We start from the raw sequence: 17556 nt of genomic DNA, 5'->3' as shown, positions 1-17556 counted from the left end.
ATTTTAATAATATTGTATTATACTCTGTGGCCAGCCTAATATACAATGCTGCTTCTGTGAATGTTATTTAATGCTGCGTTCCTATTTAACTTTTTGCAATTAAAAGTACATAGATTTGATAGGATTGCTGGAACAACTCGCAAACTAATTATCTGGGAAATGTAATTGTTGGATCCTCAAATGTGATGCTGATAAAATTCTAGCATAGAATGTGGTGGCGAAACTAGTTTCTCTGCTTACTGTTAGATTTTGCCCTATTGTTTTATCATTGAATGTCCTCTTGTAAAGTAAAATAAAATAACTAAGAATATTGTGACTGAAAATTACTTGAACGTAAGGAATATACAGTGTTCCCTCGATTTTTGCGGGTTCGAATTTTGCGAAAAGTCTATACCATGGTTTTTCAAAAATATTAATTAAAAAATACTTCGCGGGTTTTTCCCCTATACCACGATTTTTCTCGACCAATGGCATCATATGTCATCACCAAACTTTCATCTGCCTTTAATAAATATTTTTTAAAATAAACTTTAATAAATAAACATGGTGAATAATAATCTAAATGGTTGCTAAGGGAATGGGAAATTGCAATTTAGGGTTTTAAAGTGTTAAGGGAAGGTTTGGGATACTGTTCATAGCCAAAAATAGTGTATTTACTTCCGCATCTCTACTTTGTGGAAATTCAACTTTCGCGGGCGGTCTCGGAACGCATCCCCCGCGAAAATCGAGGGAACACTGTAAATACTTCCTCAATCCATATCTATTAATACCTTATTCCGGGAGGAAAATGTAATTGCAGATAGCTGGAGGCAGCTGTCTTTTTTGAGATGACTGCTCCCCGCCCCCCACACACATTGCCAGATGTGTATATATTGTCCATGCTATCACAAAACGTTGCCTTTTGCATGTCGAAGTCTTGGCTAAATTTTACACCTTTTTTGTTTACCTTAAAGGAAGAACTTTATTGTTAAGAGAAGGCGTCACTTCCCCTTATTATCTCTGTTTCTTATTTGGTTGTTGGGTGCACCCACGCATAACCATCTCATTCTGTATGGATATCCTCTCTCCTAGGGACGATGATAAAGAAGCACTTAAATTCTACACAGATCCATCGTATTTCTTTCAACTTTGGAAGGAGAAAACGGTGCAAGATACCAAGGATATTATGAAAGAGAGACGGAAGCATAGGGTGAGCTGTGTGCTACCATTTTGATTATGAGGGTTCGTTTCGTTTTACCTTTAAGCAAAGGAAAACGTAGAAGACTTCCATTGTCTGGCTGCAGGCAACCCTTGGTAATGGTGGATACGGACAACCAATCAAAGGCTGGTTTTATTTTTTGGCAGGGGGAGAGACTTCAGTCAACTTCTTTTAGGCATTATATGTGCTTCTGCTCTAGTGCCATGTACAGTGATACCTTGTCTTACAAACTTAATTGGTTCCGGGACGAGGTTCTTAAGGGAAAAAGTTCGTAAGACGAAACAATGTTTCCCATAGGAATCAATGGAAAAGCGATTAATGCGTGCAAGCCCAAAATTCACCCCTTTTGCCAGCCGAAATGCCCGTTTTTGCACTGCTGGGATTCCCCTGAGGCTCCCCTCCATGGGAAGCCCCACCTCCGGACCTCTGTGTTTTTGCGATGCTGCGATTTCACTGAGGCTCCCCTCGCTGGGAAACCCCACCTCCGGAGTTCCGTTGCCAGCAAAGCACCTGTTTTTGCACTGCTGGGATTCCTCTGCAGCATCACAAAAACACGGAAGTCCAGAGGTGGTGTTTCCCATGGAGGGGAGTCTCAGGGGAATCCCAGCAGCACAAAAACGGGTGGTTTGCTGGCAACGGAAGTCCGGAGGCGGGGCATCCCAGCGGTGGTGGTGGGTTTGTAAGGTGAAAATAGTTTGTAAGAAGAGGCAAAAAAACCCTTAAACCCCGGGTTTGTATCTCGAAAAGTTTGTATGACGAGGCGTTTGTAAGACGAGGTATCACTGTATTCTGTTACAAGGCCATACTTACTGTATTTTTTGGAGTATAAGACACACCATAGTATAAGATGCGCCTTAGTTTTGGGGGAGGTAAATAAAGAAAAAAATCTACCCACCAGGTATTCATCTGGCTAGCATCCCAGTCTGTTCAGCTTCAACACATTATTTTAATCCCCTGGTTAGGGCTGAAAAAGCCTTTTTCAAAGGGCGTAGGAATGAAAACAAGCCTGCAAGGACGGGGCAGGAAAAACTACTGTGGAAGGAATAGGAATAAAAATAAATGCTGTAAGCCAGGAAGATAGTTAGCACTGTGTTTTCAATAATTGTTAGAAGGGAACTCTGCGGGCTTAAAATAATGCCTATCCTGAATAAATTTTTGTAACAGAATAATTTATATTGTATAATATGATGATAATAATAATTAATATCTATTGAATCTCCAATGATATAATTATTTGTACACTTAAACCTGCAATTGAGCAAAGTTGGGAGTTCCTAATGTGGATTATGTTACCTGATATGTATTTCCGGATCAAGATGTTGCAAAATGACATCTCATTTTTGGAATACAGTGATACCTTGTCTTACAAACTTAATTGGTTCCGGGACGAGGTTCTTAAGGTGAAAAGTTTGTAAGACGAAACAATGTTTCCCATAGGAATCAATGGAAAAGCGATTAATGCGTGCAAGCCCAAAATTCACCCCTTTTGCCAGCCGAAGCGCCCGTTTTTCCGCTGCTGGGATTCCCCTGAGGCTCCCCTCCATGGGAAACCCCACCTCCAGACTTCCGTGTTTTTGTGATGCTGCAGGGGAATCCCAGCAGGGGAATCCCAGCATCGCAAAAATGAGCACTTTGCTGGCAACGGAAGTCCGGAGGTGGAGTTTCCCAGTGAAGGGAGTATCAGTGAAATCACAGCATCGCAAAAACACCGAAGTTCTCAAAACCCCACCTCCGGACCTCTGTGTTTTTGCGATGCTGCGATTTCACTGAGGCTCCTCTCGCTAGGAAACCCCACCTCCGGACTTCCGTTGCCAGCGAAGCGCCTGTTTTTGCGCTACTGGGATTCCCCTGCTGGGATTCCCCTGCAGCACCACAAAAACACGGAAGTCCGGAGGTGGGGTTTCCCATGGAGGGGAGCCTCAGGGGAATTCCAGCAGTGCAAAAATGGGCGCTTCGCTGGCAACGGAAGTCCGGAGGCGGGGCATTCCAGTGGTGGCAGTGGGTTTGTAAGATGAAAATAGTTTGTAAGAAGAGGCAAAAAAATCTTAAACCCCAGGTTTGTATCTCAAAAAGTTTGTATGATGAGGCGTTTGTAAGATGAGGTATCACTGTATTTTCAATTGAAATGAATCACTTGGGAAATTGTAAAACAAGCTTTATCTAAATGTCATTTTCCTATACCCTTATCTGCATTTTTATTTGAGGATGAGTAAAATTGATAGAAATTTAGTTCTAATAACACATGGTGAAAAGCCAAGTAGTTATATATGAAATTTGTAGTTTCTAAGAAGTTTTTTCCATCCCCATTATCCCTTTAGTAGCTTCCTTTTAGGCTTTCTTAAGAAAAAAATTGCCTTACTTAGTGCCAGCCAACCTTGTGCAATTAATTTGTAGAAATTCTGAACCATTAAATTAAGGTTTGATTTAGCAGTGTTGACATCAGGGACTGTTCTGTAGCAGTTGCTTATAGCAAAACAAAACAAAAACCCAACCCAGTTCTTATTTCTTTGTGTTTTTACATTTGGGCATCTGCTTATAGGAGGCAAGATGTGATCCTGTGATTGGATTTTTGAAGAATATCTTACTGGTCTCTTTTGTATAGATGCATATTATTTTCACTCATTTGTGGACTCCTATTTACAAACATATACCTCCAATAAAATATTGGTGACTAAGATCTATTAAATACTTGTGCTATTGGATAGGTGTAAGCTGCCCAGAGTCACTTATCATGGAGCTGGGCAGGATACAAATTCAATCAATAAAACAGAATTGAAGCTAGATCTAGTGAGAGAACACGGCCCTTATTATGTACAATTTCATTCAGATACCTTTCTTCGCTGATGACGAGCTTAAAGGGCTAATGGCACCTACAATTGCTTCCCATTTATTTGTTTTATAGAAAGAAAAGAAGGATAATCCTAACAGAGGAAATATCAATCCTCGCAAGATAAAGAGCAGAAAAGAAGAATGGGAAAGAATGAAAATGGGTCAAGAGTTTGTCGACAAAAGGGAAAAACAAGGACCAGGAGGGTAAGAGATAAACTGTAATTTATCCACAGCTCACATTAGAGAGACATCTCTCAGCTGTGGCGAGGGGGGCGTTTGCCCAGGTTCGCCTGGTGCACCAGTTGCGGCCCTATTTGGACCGGGAGTCACTGCTCACAGTCACTCATGCCCTCATCACCTCGAGGCTCGACTACTGTAACGCTCTCTACATGGGGCGACCTTAGAAAAGTGTTCGGAAACTTCCGATCGTGCAGAATGCAGCTGCGAGAGCAGTCATGGGCTTTCCCAAAAAGGCCCATATTACACCAACACTCCGCAGTCTGCATTGGTTGCCGATCAGTTTCCGGTCACAATTCAAAGTGTTGATTATGACCTATAAAGCCCTTCATGGCACCGGACCAGAATATCTCCGGGACCGCCTTCTGCCGCACAAATCCCAGCGACCAGTTAGGTCCCACAGAGTGGGTCTTCTCCGGGTCCCGTCAACTAAACAATGTCATTTGGTGGGACCCCGGGGAAGAGCCTTCTCTGTGGCGGCCCCGACTCTTTGGAACTAACTCCCCCCAGATATCAGAGTTGCCCCCACCCTCCTTGCCTTTCGTAAGCTCCTTAAAACCCACCTCTGTCATCAGGCATGGGGGAATTGAGACTTTCCCTCCCCTTAGGCTTATAAAATTTATGCATGGTATGTTAGTATGTATGATTGGTTTCTAAATTGGGGTTTTAAATTAACTTAAATATTAGATTTGTTTACATTGTATTATTATTGCTGTTAGCCGCCCCGAGTCTGCGGAGAGGGGTGGCATACAAATCTGATAGATAGATAGATAGATAGATAGATAGATAGATAGATAGATAGACAGACAGACAGACAGACAGACAGACAGACAGACAGACAGACAGACAGACAGACAGACAGACAGACAGACAGACAGACAGACAGACAGACAGATAAATTGTAGCCATGGAGTTGACTTTGCTTTTCAGAAAGTGGCAAAAGGGGGGCACGAAAGCCCAAATGACCCCAGGACATGGCAACCTGTTGTAAATATGAACCAGCTGCCAATCATTTGAATTTTAATCACATAACCAGGGGGATGCAGTGGTCGTCCGCATGAAAAATGGCCCTGGGTCACTTTTTTCAGTGCCGTTGTAGCTTTGAATGGTCATTAAACGAACTGTTGCAAGTTGAGAACTACCTGTATCGATATAAAAGTCTAGCCAACTTACTACCATTGATACATTTTCCATGTGCTATAAGCCAGTGTTTCCCAACCGTGGCAACTTGAAGATATCTGGACTTCAACTCCCATAATTCCCCAGCCAGCAAATGCTGGCTGGGGAATTCTGGGAGTTGAAGTCCAGATATCTTCAAGTTGCCAAGGTTGGGAAACACTGCTATAAGCCTTGTACCTTTGAAGCTCCTGTGAACTCTTGGTGGAGGGGACCATTTTGCTCACAACTGTACTTTTGTGGTTTTAGGTACCCCCCTAACATGGTGTATCAGAACGGTAGCATTGGCTCCAATGAGAGTGTTGACGCTACCTACTATCCACCCCCTCCCCAGCCAGAATCTGTTTCACCATCACCTCCTCCATTGTTCGATGAGAGCCTTCCGCCACCACCAGCAGAATTTAGGTAAGTATGTATCGCATGAAGGCTCACTCGCCGTCCAGACAATTCAGACCGGACCTTAAAGAGCCTGTCCGTTAGTGAGGTCAATAGTTGGAACTTGTCAGAAGGTATTTGGCAAGCAGTACTTAAAATAGAATAGAATTTTTATCGGCCAAGTGTGATTGGACACAGAAGGAATTTGTCTTGGTGCATATGCTCTCAGCGTACATAAAATAAAATATACATTTGTCAAGAATCATGTACGACACTTAATGATGGTCATAGGGGTCAAATAAGCAATGAAGAAGCAATATTAATAAAAATCTTAGGATATAAGCAACAAGTTACAGTCATACAGTCAACATGGGAGGAAATGGGTGATAGGAATGATGAGAAAAACTAGTAGAATAGAAGTGCAGATTTAGTAGAAAGTCTGACAGTGTTGAGGGAATTATTTGTTTAGTAGAGTGATGGCGTTCGGGAAAAAACTGTTCTTGTGTCTAGTTGTCTTGGTGTGCAGTGCTCTGTAGCAACGTTTTGAGGGTGGGAGTTGAAACAGTTTGTGTCCAGGATGTGAGGGGTCAGAATTATGCTAAAATAAGCGGTTGCCCTTCTATGCTTTTGTTTCCTTTGCAACTCTTGTTATGATGGCTTTTACAGCATTTTTTTTCCTTCCTAAAAACATTCAATTGTTTATAGTGTGGGTGATCTTACCATAATTACAAATTAAAGGGGAACGGTGTTAATTCCATATTGGGAAGTGCTTTAATTAAAAGGGAAACAAGTTCTGGCTTGTAAAAGATATGAAATAAATATGTAGGGTTAAGAATTTTATTGAAACGAAAGTGGCTGTATCTGGATACCTTTGTGCCTTTTGAAATATGGCCGCATTTGGAATATGGAGACCATATTAAATACGAAGAGCATGTCATAATGACTAGCATCAATTACTAAATAGGCTTGTATCAGAAAGCAAGCAAAGCATTGGACTGTTATTCTCTCTCCCCACCACCCCATAAGGATATCTGGCCTAGAAGCATACTGAAAATACTTGGTGCTTTGCTTGTTGCAAAGTTAGCTCTTAATTTTTAAGGGCCAATGTGCTGCCAATGTAGCCCCAAATGTGTCCTTTTTAGGTTTTTCAAGATTCTTTTCATTTGAACATGAAGTATAAAATTAAGTAAGGCAGGGAGCTTCACAAGGGCCAAAAAAAAGGGTTCTGTTGAGCTCTCTGGTAGAATCCTCCCCAAAATTCACAGGTACAAATTTCAGACACACACACACACGTTTGAAAAATCAAAACAATGTTCTTTATAATGAAAATTCACTTAAACTAAGCCCTCTTTTGGTGTAGCAAAGAGCCCTCGCCTCCAAACAAACTGGTAATTTGTACAAGTTCCTTATCAGTTCTGTGATACTTAGCTTGCAGCTGTGAGGCAATTCACAGTCCTTCTTTTTTCACAAAGTGAAACACACTTTGCTCTGGTTTAGTTTCAAAGCGGGGAAAAATCAGCACACAAAAGGTCAAAGTCAGTAAAGCAGTCACGAAACACAAAGATCAGATAATCCTCCACAATGGCCAAACCCACAGGCTGCTATTTATAGCAACCTCACTAATGACCCCAGCCCCACCCAACCACAGGTGGCCTCATTTTCTTTGATAATAATCCCTCAGTTGTTGTTGCCTATGCATTGCTCTCCGCATGCGTGGCTGTATCATTAACTCTTGTTCTGAATCCAAGGAGGAGCTAGATAATTGATCTCCTTCTGAGCTGTCTGCCACACTCTCCTCCTCCCTGTCACTCATGTCTTCTTGGTCAGAGGAGCCTTCATCATCAGATTCCACCGGGGGCAAAACAGTCCTGCAGCATGTGGATGTCTCCCCCACATCCACAGTCCTTGGGGCAGGAGCTGGGCCAGAGCTAACCACAACAGTCACCGAGCACATTATTAACCAGATGCCATGCTGGGAATTCAGCCTATAATTTGTTTAGCATTGTAGAAAGCAGGCATTCTATAAAGGTGGGATTAGAAGGGACATGCATTTGTTGACTTTGATTTTTTTTAAAAAAAAAAAATTGCATGTCAAGGTTATTTGAGTGTGGGTTACGTTTAGATTCTTTTCCCACAATGTGGGGACCTTGAATCCAAACTACAGAATTTAAGTCGGTGTGGTCGGGCGGCAGGAAAAGCAAGTAGGATGCTTGGCTGCATAGCTAGAGGTAGAACAAGCAGGAAGAGGGAGATTGTGATCCCCTTATATACAGCGCTGGTGAGACCACATTTGGAATAATACTGTGTTCAGTTCTGGAGACCTCACCTACAAAAAGATATTGACAAAATTGAACGGGTCCAAAGACGGGCTACAAGAATGGTGGAAGGTCTTAAGCATAAAACGTATCAGGAAAGACTTAATGAACTCAATCTGTATAGTCTGGAGGGCAGAAGGAAAAGGGGGGACATGATCGAAACATTTAAATATGTTAAAGGGTTAAATAAGGTTCAGGAGGGAAGTGTTTTTAATAGGAAAGTGAACACAAGAACAAGGGGACACTATCTGAAGTTAGTTGGGGGAATGATCAAAGGCAACATTAGAAAATATTATTTTACTGAAAGAGTAGTAGATCCTTGGAACAAACTTCCAGCGGACGTGGTAGATAAATCCACAGTAACTGAATTTAAACATGCCTGGGATAAACATAGATCCATCCTAAGATAAAATACAGGAAATAGTATAAGGGCAGACTAGATGGACCATGAGGTCTTTTTCTGCCGTCAGACTTCTATGTTTCTATGTTTCTAATGTGGGAACCTTGAATCTAAACTACAGAATTTAAGTCAGTTCTTGTGAGGGATATCAGAAAACAGGAGAAACCGACAGTCAAGATGCCCTTTTCCCACTGAGAGCATTTGATCCAATTTGAAAAACTCACCAGATGTTTTTTTTCCCTTTCTATTCTTCCCACTCTCCACAGCTATCCCCCTAGCCAGAGTGTTTCTGGAGGGATGAAGAAGTCCATCCTGGTCAGCCCCAGCCACCCGCCACCAGATCCTCCTATTAGCTCATCCCCGGGAACCAGACCCGGCTTTGCTCCACCTCCTGCTCCACCCCCTCCACCACCTATGGAAGGAGTTCCTCCACCCCCTCCACTTGCTGTCTTTCAAGCTGCTGGCATCCCTCCTCCACCCTCTCCACCCTCCTTCCCTCCTCACCCTGACTTTGCTGCCCCTCCACCCCCTCCGCCCCCAGCAGCGGAATATATCATTGTGCCCTCTCCCCTCCCACCACAGCCCGCAGGTGGGGTGCCACCCCCTCCCCCTCCTCCCCCTCCCCCTGGCCCACCTCCTTCATCTTTTGGTGGCATGGGTATTGCAGAGGCTTCAAACCAGCAGCCTGATCTGGTGCCCTGCAAGGCAAAATCACCATTGCCTGCTGTTAGTGAAGCCAGGAGTGACTTGCTTTCTGCCATTTGTCAAGGTAAGCTTCTTCTCATTTTGGATGCCTGAATGTGAACTGCCCTATTCTGCTCCTCGGAGAGGGGCGGCATACAAATCCAATGAATGAATGAATGAATGAATGAATGAATGAATGAATGAATGAATGAATGAATGAATGAAAGAATGAAAGAATGAAAGAAAGAAAGAAAGAAAGAAAGAAAGAAAGAAAGAAGTCACAGTCACTCATGCCCTCATCACCTCGAGGTTCGACTACTGTAATGCTCTCTACATGGGGCGACCTTTGAAAAGTGTTCGGAAACTTCAGATCTTGCAGAATGCAGCTGCGAGAGCAGTCATGGGCTTTCATAAATATGCCCATGTCACACCAACATTCTGCAGTCTGCATTGGTTGCCGATCAGTTTCAGGTCACAATTCAAAGTGTTGGTTATGATTTATAAAGCCCTTCATGGCACCGGACCAGATTACCTCAGGGACCGCCTTCTGCCGCACGAATCCCAGCAACCAGTTAGACCCCACAGAGTTGGCGTTCTCCGGGTCCCGTCAACTAAACCATATCGTCTGGCGGGTCCCAGGGGAAGAGCCTTCTCTGTGGCGTCCCCGACCCTCTGGAACCAGCTCCCCCCTGAGATTAGAATTGCCCCCACCCTCCTTGCCTTTTGTAAACTCATTAAAACCTACCTCTGCCGTCAAGCATGGGGGAACTGAAATAACTTAGTTTAGTTTAGTTTAGTTTATTTAGATTTGTATGCCGCTCCTCTCCGAAGACTCGGGGCGGCTAACAAGTTAATGTATTAACTTCCCCAGGCCTATATTGTTTATGTATGTTTTGTGCATGTTTTTAAATTATGGGTTTTTAGTTTAAATTATTAGATTTGTATTACATTGTATTACATTGTTTTGCCACTATTGTTGTGAGCCGCCCTGAGTCTACGGAGAGGGGCGGCATACAAATTTAATAAAAAATAATAATAATACACACAGAGAGAAAGAGAGAGAACGAACATATGGAAGTGGGCACTTGCAACTTAACTTCTTTCTGTCTGTCTGTCTTTCTTTCCTCGCCAGGATTCAAGCTCCGTAAAGTTGAAGAACAACGTGAACAAGAGAAGCGAGACTTTGTGGGCAACGATGTGGCAACCATCCTCTCTCGCCGCATTGCAGTAGAATACAGCGACTCAGAGGATGATTCCTCAGAGTTTGAAGACGAGTGGTCCGACTAAGCCCCCTGCACATCCCCCAAATGGAGGTGGAGGCGGATGAGATGGAGAAAAAAATGTCCATCGCTTCCCAGAATGCCAAACATTTTTTTCCCTTTTTTTTTTCTTTTTTTCCCCCCTTTCCTCTTTTCATCCAATAACCAAAGATCGATCTTCCAGGCTTCCAAATAACTGCTTTCCCTCCCAGTTGATGGGACTTATACCTCCTTCCAAGAGAGAAGGAAAATGAACCCTAGATTTCCAGATTCTCAGGTTACTATGAAAATATATGTATATTGTTAAAGATTTTCTTTGGACTAAATTTGCAACTCCTGGTGCAACCCAGGAAGTCTTGCTTAAGATGACAGGCAACCAACTTGCAAGTAATACTAACTTCCTTTGCCACAGTTATGGAATCACTGTAGTAAGCTGGTGATTCACCTCCTTTGTCCCTCACATAGGGAGTAATTTTAAATTTCTACTCCCACCAGCCCTAACGATAGTTTATTTATGCTAAATTTGGAATGTATTAATTTAGGTTGGAGTTTTAAAAACACTGTACCATGTAACACAGCAGGATCTTCTAAGCAATTTTATCTCTCCCCCCCCCCCCCCACTCAATGCCTGTTAAATCATAGAATAAGTCAGGGAACGTGGATCCTGTCTGCTTGACCCATAGTACCACTTTTTAATGTAGTTTTGTAGTTTTTATAATGAAGATGGAATTTAGTCTATGCAAAAATTAGGAAGAATTTTCCTCCCTGTGCCTTGAAGACGAGAGCTTTAAGCACTGGATGTGGTCTTGGCGATCAAAATATGTTCAGGTTCTTAGTTCAGTAGAAGGTCCTACATGAATCAACTTAGCTGTAAATGCTCTTTCTCTCTTTTTTTTTTTAAAAAGCCAGTGACCCTTCTCTAGATATCACATGGGAGTTTTCATGGACCAACTTGGCCATATGTAATATATGCCCAGTCTTCCTTATTATTTCGCTTTAATCCTTCCTTAATTATCACGGAGTCATTTCAGCATTGTTGAAACCTACCATATAGAGGAGCAGGGGTCCTCAACCATGGCAACTTTAAGACTTGTGGACTTCAATTCCCAGAATTCTCTAGCCAGCACAGCTGGAGAATTCTGGGAGTTGAAGTCCACAAGTCTTAAAGTTGCCAGGGTTGAGGACCCCTGCTATAGACCTCAACTTGAGTTACAAAAGCGGTTTATTGACAAACTCTGCCCTACCAGAATTAGATATAGATACTTCTTTCTAGCAAACGGTGTTGTTGTTTTTTCAAACAGCTTTTTGGGGGGATTTTCTTAGCCAAGAACTAGTATGCAGAATGTCAGAGGGCAGGCCCCTAATTTTATCCAGGCATCCCCCTTACTGGAACAATGCTATGATTTTAATCAGAGTGATGGTTTAAATAGGGAACGTGCCTACCTATTTATTGGTTTGAAAAATCTTTGCTTTGCCATATGCTCTCTCGCCCTTTTCTCACTAGGATGTGCCTTGTAACATATTCTATACCCCTTGCTTTTATCCTTACAGACCTTTACTCCAAGTCCCTTGTTTTAAGTTTTGAACTTCTGGCCCCCTAAATGTAAAGGAGAGCCTTTCTTTAGCCAGAAGAAGGACCAAACTTTTCAGAAGTAGGCAGAAAGTCTAAAGTATCCTGAATAAATGCCTTCAGTTTAGCGGTTTTCTTTGTGCCACTGAACAGCTTTGAGTATCTTGATTGAAAGAATAGCCTGATGGGTAGCTTGCTGACTAATTATAAAACCTTTCAAAGCACTCATTTCAAGAATGAACTTAAGGCTCATAAGAAACCCAGAATATTCAAGTACTAAGACTAATGGTTAGCTTGGAATGAAATAACAAAATGGAGTCTGTTTTTTAAAATTTGCCTGGTGTTTCACACACAACAAACCTTTTAACTTTGTGTGACTGTACATACTAAATCTCTGTGAATGGCTTTCTCCTAACAGAAGCCCACAGGAGCATCAAAAGGTTTTCAGGTGCGCATTCAGAAAGAGAACGGTTACCCAGACATGGTGCCTACAAATCTATGTAGCTGTGCCAATGAAATGTATTTAGTATAGCTCTTTTTCCAAGCAATCCCCATAAATGGTTTTTGGGTTTTTTTGCAGATTGACTGTATCAATTTATAATCAATGTGCTGCATAAGGATAATGGGCATTCTTAACATAACCTTTAAGCAGGTTTGACCCGAGGTTGACTTCTAAAAGTTTGAAAGTGGTGCTACAGTGAGAGCGTATTTATCTTGTCAGCTTTTCACAACTGATGCCTCTCATCGCTTACGGCTTTTAAATTGCTGGTCACCGGTGTTGACGAACAACCTAAAACAGAGGAGTTTTACTCAAACATATCCATACATTCTGAAGCTAGAGTTGAATTCAGACGCCAGTTAGTAAAAAGCTAAAAAGTTAACTCCTCTCAATTTAAATCCCCTTTACCGCTTTTATTATTTTTGCACTTTTAAAAGGTGAGACCCCCTGCTGGGAAACAATAAGTTGTTACATTGAACATGATGTTCAATAGGACTGCCCTGAAAAAACTCGAGAAACAGAAAACCAGTCTAGTAACTCACCTAGCCGGTTGGGCCACAGTTACCAGCCAGGACAGGGGTTTCCAAACTTGGCCACTCTAAGGCTTGTGGATTTTAACTTTCAGAATTCTCCAGCCAGCCATGCTGGGAGCTCAAGTCCGCAAGTCTTAAAATAGCCAAGATTGGAAACCTTGATCCAGGCTATGGAATCCTTAGGTGCTGGACAGTGACTGCCTCTCCTACTGCTCCAGTTTTAAACCGATCTTGTCCCTGAATAAGAACGAATGAAATGGTCTCTTTGAGACATTCATGCTTGGTGTGAAGATCTGGATTCATCTCCAAAGTAGATTTGATTCATCTCCAAAAGATGGCTTTAGTCTCGCTAGAATGGTTAATAGAACTTAATTGAAGATGTTAGTTAATTGAATTTAACCGAAGATGCTGTGCAGGTTTCATTCCCTGAGTTAGTTGGAATACTTGAGGTTTTCTTACAGCCTCTAAACAGCAGGAACAGCTGCTTGGTTCAATGGAAGAATAGGGTGGAGAAGACATTCCACTAGAACAGGGATAGGTAAATATGGCTCTTCTATGACATGTGGACTTCGACTCCCAGAATTCCTGAGCTAGCGTGATTGGCTCAGGAATTCTGGGAGTTGAAGTCCACAAGTTTGCCTACCCCTGCACTAGAACAATAGTGCTACTGCTTGATTCCTACAGAGAGCCCACCCATTAGTTTTTCCTTTTGCATCACATTTTATTTGTAAATTAATTTTTTGTGTGCGTGCGTGCGTGCGTACATACATACATACATTTGTAGATTGTGCCACCGGGTCCAAGCGCCTTTTCTCCAATGCTAGGTCCAAACTGTATTCTACAGTCTTAGAAGATTGACTTCTTTCCTTCTCCACCATAGTTGACCACATGATGAGGAAGGGCCTTTCAAAATCTCAAGAAGTCACAAAGCTTTGTCAAGCAGGTGTTTGGGCAGAGAGAGAGGCCTAAAATAGGCCTCTTGGATCGCACAGCTGGGCAGAAGGATGCCTGCTCATACTACAGAATCTCGGGGGTCTCCTCTGCTTGAATTCCTTGATGTGTATCTTTTTTTAAAATAGAGTTTTAAAGTGGAAAGGGAGAATGTGACTTTTTCTTTCCTTTATCGCACCTTTTAACATGATTCATTTTAATTGATTTTAAAAAACTAACAATGTTTATTATGTAGAATAAGTTGACTTCTTTAAGTGCCTTATTTCATGAAATATATTTATGTAAGAGTAATAATTTCAAATGTATCGTACGTCCTACCTGAATGAAAATATGGAATGTCGAAGAAAGTGTTTTAACAAAGTTCTCTAAATGGTCAGTTTGTAAAAAAAGAGAGAGAGATCAATAGATATACCTTAAATAACTACTGGAGGAAATGGTTATGAACGCAGTTGTTGGTTTTATCAGTAGAGACCAAGAGCGTTATATGTTCCAGAATATCAGGAAACAACCAACAGTAGGGTATCCATACACACTTGGTGAAAATGAGCGATCATTCCATGATATGCTGAAAGTCCGCTTTACTGTAAACTCAGCCGTTGTGTGAATTGGCTTTTGGGATGAATTCAAAAGCAAAAAGGGCTGTAACGACATCAACCATGTCCACGCTAGAGGCCAGTGATTGTCAAGGTGTTTCAGTGCAGCCTGATGATCCGTACCAAATTGTGCCCTGGCAGGTCTTAGGTGAGGAGGGAGAAGCACAACGGAGATTGGAATTGTTGCTTCTCTTCCATACTCTCATGGAGAGTTTGCCTCTCCATATTCATTTTACTGTCCCTAAGTTGCCGTTTTTAATTCAAATCTTTTTTTTAAAACCTACTTTTATAATCTCTCTTAGTTTTGTCTACCTTTCCTTGAGGGATTCCTTGTAAAGTACATGTGATTAAAACAAAACTTTTTACTATATAAACTTTTAAAGAAATGAGAAGTCCTTTCTAGCCATTGTGTTATATTTAGGGTTGGGTGAATCGGTCACTTTTCTATCGCTTGGTTATAATCTGTTACTGCCGTTCGCACATTATCATCGTTTCTTGCCTATATTTCCTAGTGCGTGTACAACTAACAAGTCTGAAGGCATATGTTCTTTTTGTACAACCTCTCCCTCACCCTACCCATTGTTAACACAGGCGAGAATTTCACTTGAAAAATTCAGTGTAGCCCGAGAACTGCAGGATAACAGTTCCAGTCTATAGGAGTGAAAAATGTCCTCTTACTTAGTATCGCCTTGCAAAACGTGGTCCTGCTAATATTCCTAATTTTCAAATTAGTAATTTTCCTTAGTATCGCCTTGCAAAACGTGGTCCTGCTAATATTCCTAATTTTCAAATTAGTAATTTTCCTTAGTATTGCCTTGCAAAACGTGGTCCTGCTAATAATACAGTGATACTTTGTCTTACAAACTTAATTGGTTCCGGGACGAGGTTGTTAAGGTGAAAAGTTTGTAAGATGAAACAATGTTTCCCATAGGAATCAATGGAAAAGCAATTAATGTGTGCAAGCCCAAAATTCGCCCCTTTTGCCAGCGAAGCGCCTGTTTTTGCGCTGCTGGGATTCCCCTGCAGCATCACAAAAACACAGAAGTCCAGAGGTGGGGTTTCCCATGGAGGGAAGCCTCAGGGGAATCCCACCAGCGCAAAAATGGGTGCTTCGCTGGCAACAGAAGTCCGGAGGCGGGGCATCCCAATGGCGGCGGTGGGTTTGTAAGGTGAAAATAGTTTGTAAGAAGAGGCAAAAAAATCTTAAACTCCGGGTTTGTATCTCGAAAAGTTTGTATGACGAGGCGTTTGTAAGACGAGGTATCACTGTATTCCTAATTTTCAAATTAGTAATTTTCCTTAGTATCGCCTTGCAAAACTTGGTCCTGCTAATATTCCTAATTTTCAAACCTTCTGTTAAAGTCGCCTTTTACCTGCTGCAAATGCTGGCTGGGGAATTCTGGGAGTTGAAGTCCAGATACCTTCAAGTTGCCACGGTTGGGAAACACTGGCTTAATGGTTCTGCATACCTCAGTCCGCAAAACCCTTCACCCCGGCTTAAGAAAACATTTGGAAATATTGACATATATTCCAGATAGTCCATTTGTATGGCTGATATCCTTGATTTTAGAAAATCACATAGGCAGATGGAGGTGTGCAGGATAAATATATAAATATAAATAAACAAACAATTTGGGTCGCCACAAAGTAAAAAAAAATATATGGAGACTCTAGAAAGAGTGCAGAGAAGAGCAGCAAAGATGATTTAGGAGACTGAAGGCTAAAACATGAAGAACAGTTATAGGAATTGGGTATGTCTAGTTTAGTGGAAAAAAGAACTAGGGAAGACATGATGGCAGTGTTCCAATATCTCAGGGGCTGCCACAAAGAAGAGGGAGACAAATCTATTCTCCAAAGCATTTTGAAGGCAGGACAAGAAGCAATGGATGGGAACTAATCAAGAGGAGAAGTAACCTAGAACTAAGGAGAAATTTCCTGACAGTGAGAACAATTAATCTGTGGAACAATTCACCTCCAGAAGTTGTAAATGCTCCAACACTGGACATTAAAAAAAAGAGATTGGTTAATCATTTGAAATGGTGTTAGGGGGTTGGACTAGAAGACCTCCAAAGTCCCTTCCGACTGTTATTCTATTCTAATAGGGATCTTGGCCTTTAGTGGGTTAGATTAGATTAGATTTAAATTAGATTTATTGGATTTATATGCCGCCCCTCTCCGCAAACTCAGGGCAGCTCACAACAATGGTAAAAACAATACATAATAACAAATCCAATACCCACCAATCCAATTACAATTTTAAGCTAAAAAATTCATTAAAAAAAAAACCAATAACCCAGAATATTAAAAAAACAAGCACACAATCAATCTAACACCAAAACAACATGGGCAAGGGGGAGATGTTTCAGTTCCCCCATGCCTGACAGCAGAGGTGGGTTTTAAGGAGTTTGCGAATAAAAAATAGTTTAAAAATAGTCTTTTCTTTGAAATGATTTAATGTGAAAGTATTCATTTTGTCCTAAAGAGGTTGAATTACCCAATAGCATCCAGTTTTTCTCTCCCGACTCACAGTTATAACTTAATGCAAAAAAATTGGGGGGACTCCACTATATACGAATTTGATAGGAATTATATGGTCAAATAATTCTTGCACATTGTCACAGGGATATAGAACCTAACTGATAGAAACATAGAAGATTTTTTTTCTATTTTGATTTTTTTTTTATTTTGCTGCCAGAAGAAAACAAATACATTTTTAAGTGAGTGAGGTTCATTAGACCTGGAGACAAATGCAACTTAAGATGTAGAAATCCTAGAAGACTTATTGACGCCACAAATAGGAAACTGAGCATATCCTGGAAATAACTTACAAGTACCCAATTTTCTGCCTCAGCCACATAGGTATCCCTCCCTTCGCAACCATGATTGAGTCTGGCAATTAAGGGGTTAAATCACGACAGTTGTAAAGAGGGTCATAAT

At 41.5% G+C, this 17556-nt stretch overlaps 1 protein-coding gene across 3 annotated transcripts in view; it reads left to right on the top strand.

Annotated features, from left to right (window-relative positions):
* Window positions 1–15005, top strand: part of WASF2 (WASP family member 2) — a 56651-nt gene extending 41646 nt beyond the window's left edge. For all 3 annotated transcript variants that reach the window (XM_070764673.1, XM_070764674.1, XM_070764675.1), the window contains exons 5-9: window positions 1072–1189; window positions 4101–4231; window positions 5690–5845; window positions 8797–9299; window positions 10347–15005. In XM_070764673.1, coding sequence (XP_070620774.1) covers window positions 1072–1189; window positions 4101–4231; window positions 5690–5845; window positions 8797–9299; window positions 10347–10501 — 1063 coding nt within the window. In that variant the 3' untranslated portion in view covers window positions 10502–15005. The remainder of the gene's footprint in view (window positions 1–1071; window positions 1190–4100; window positions 4232–5689; window positions 5846–8796; window positions 9300–10346) is intronic.
* The last annotated feature ends 2551 nt before the right edge of the window (window positions 15006–17556 follow it).

The sequence above is a fragment of the Erythrolamprus reginae genome, chromosome 11 (assembly GCF_031021105.1).
Source record: "Erythrolamprus reginae isolate rEryReg1 chromosome 11, rEryReg1.hap1, whole genome shotgun sequence".
In the NCBI taxonomy this organism is placed as follows: Eukaryota; Metazoa; Chordata; class Lepidosauria; order Squamata; family Dipsadidae; genus Erythrolamprus; species Erythrolamprus reginae.
Note: the sequence above shows the minus strand (reverse complement) of the source record. Positions and strands in the feature narration are given on the sequence as shown.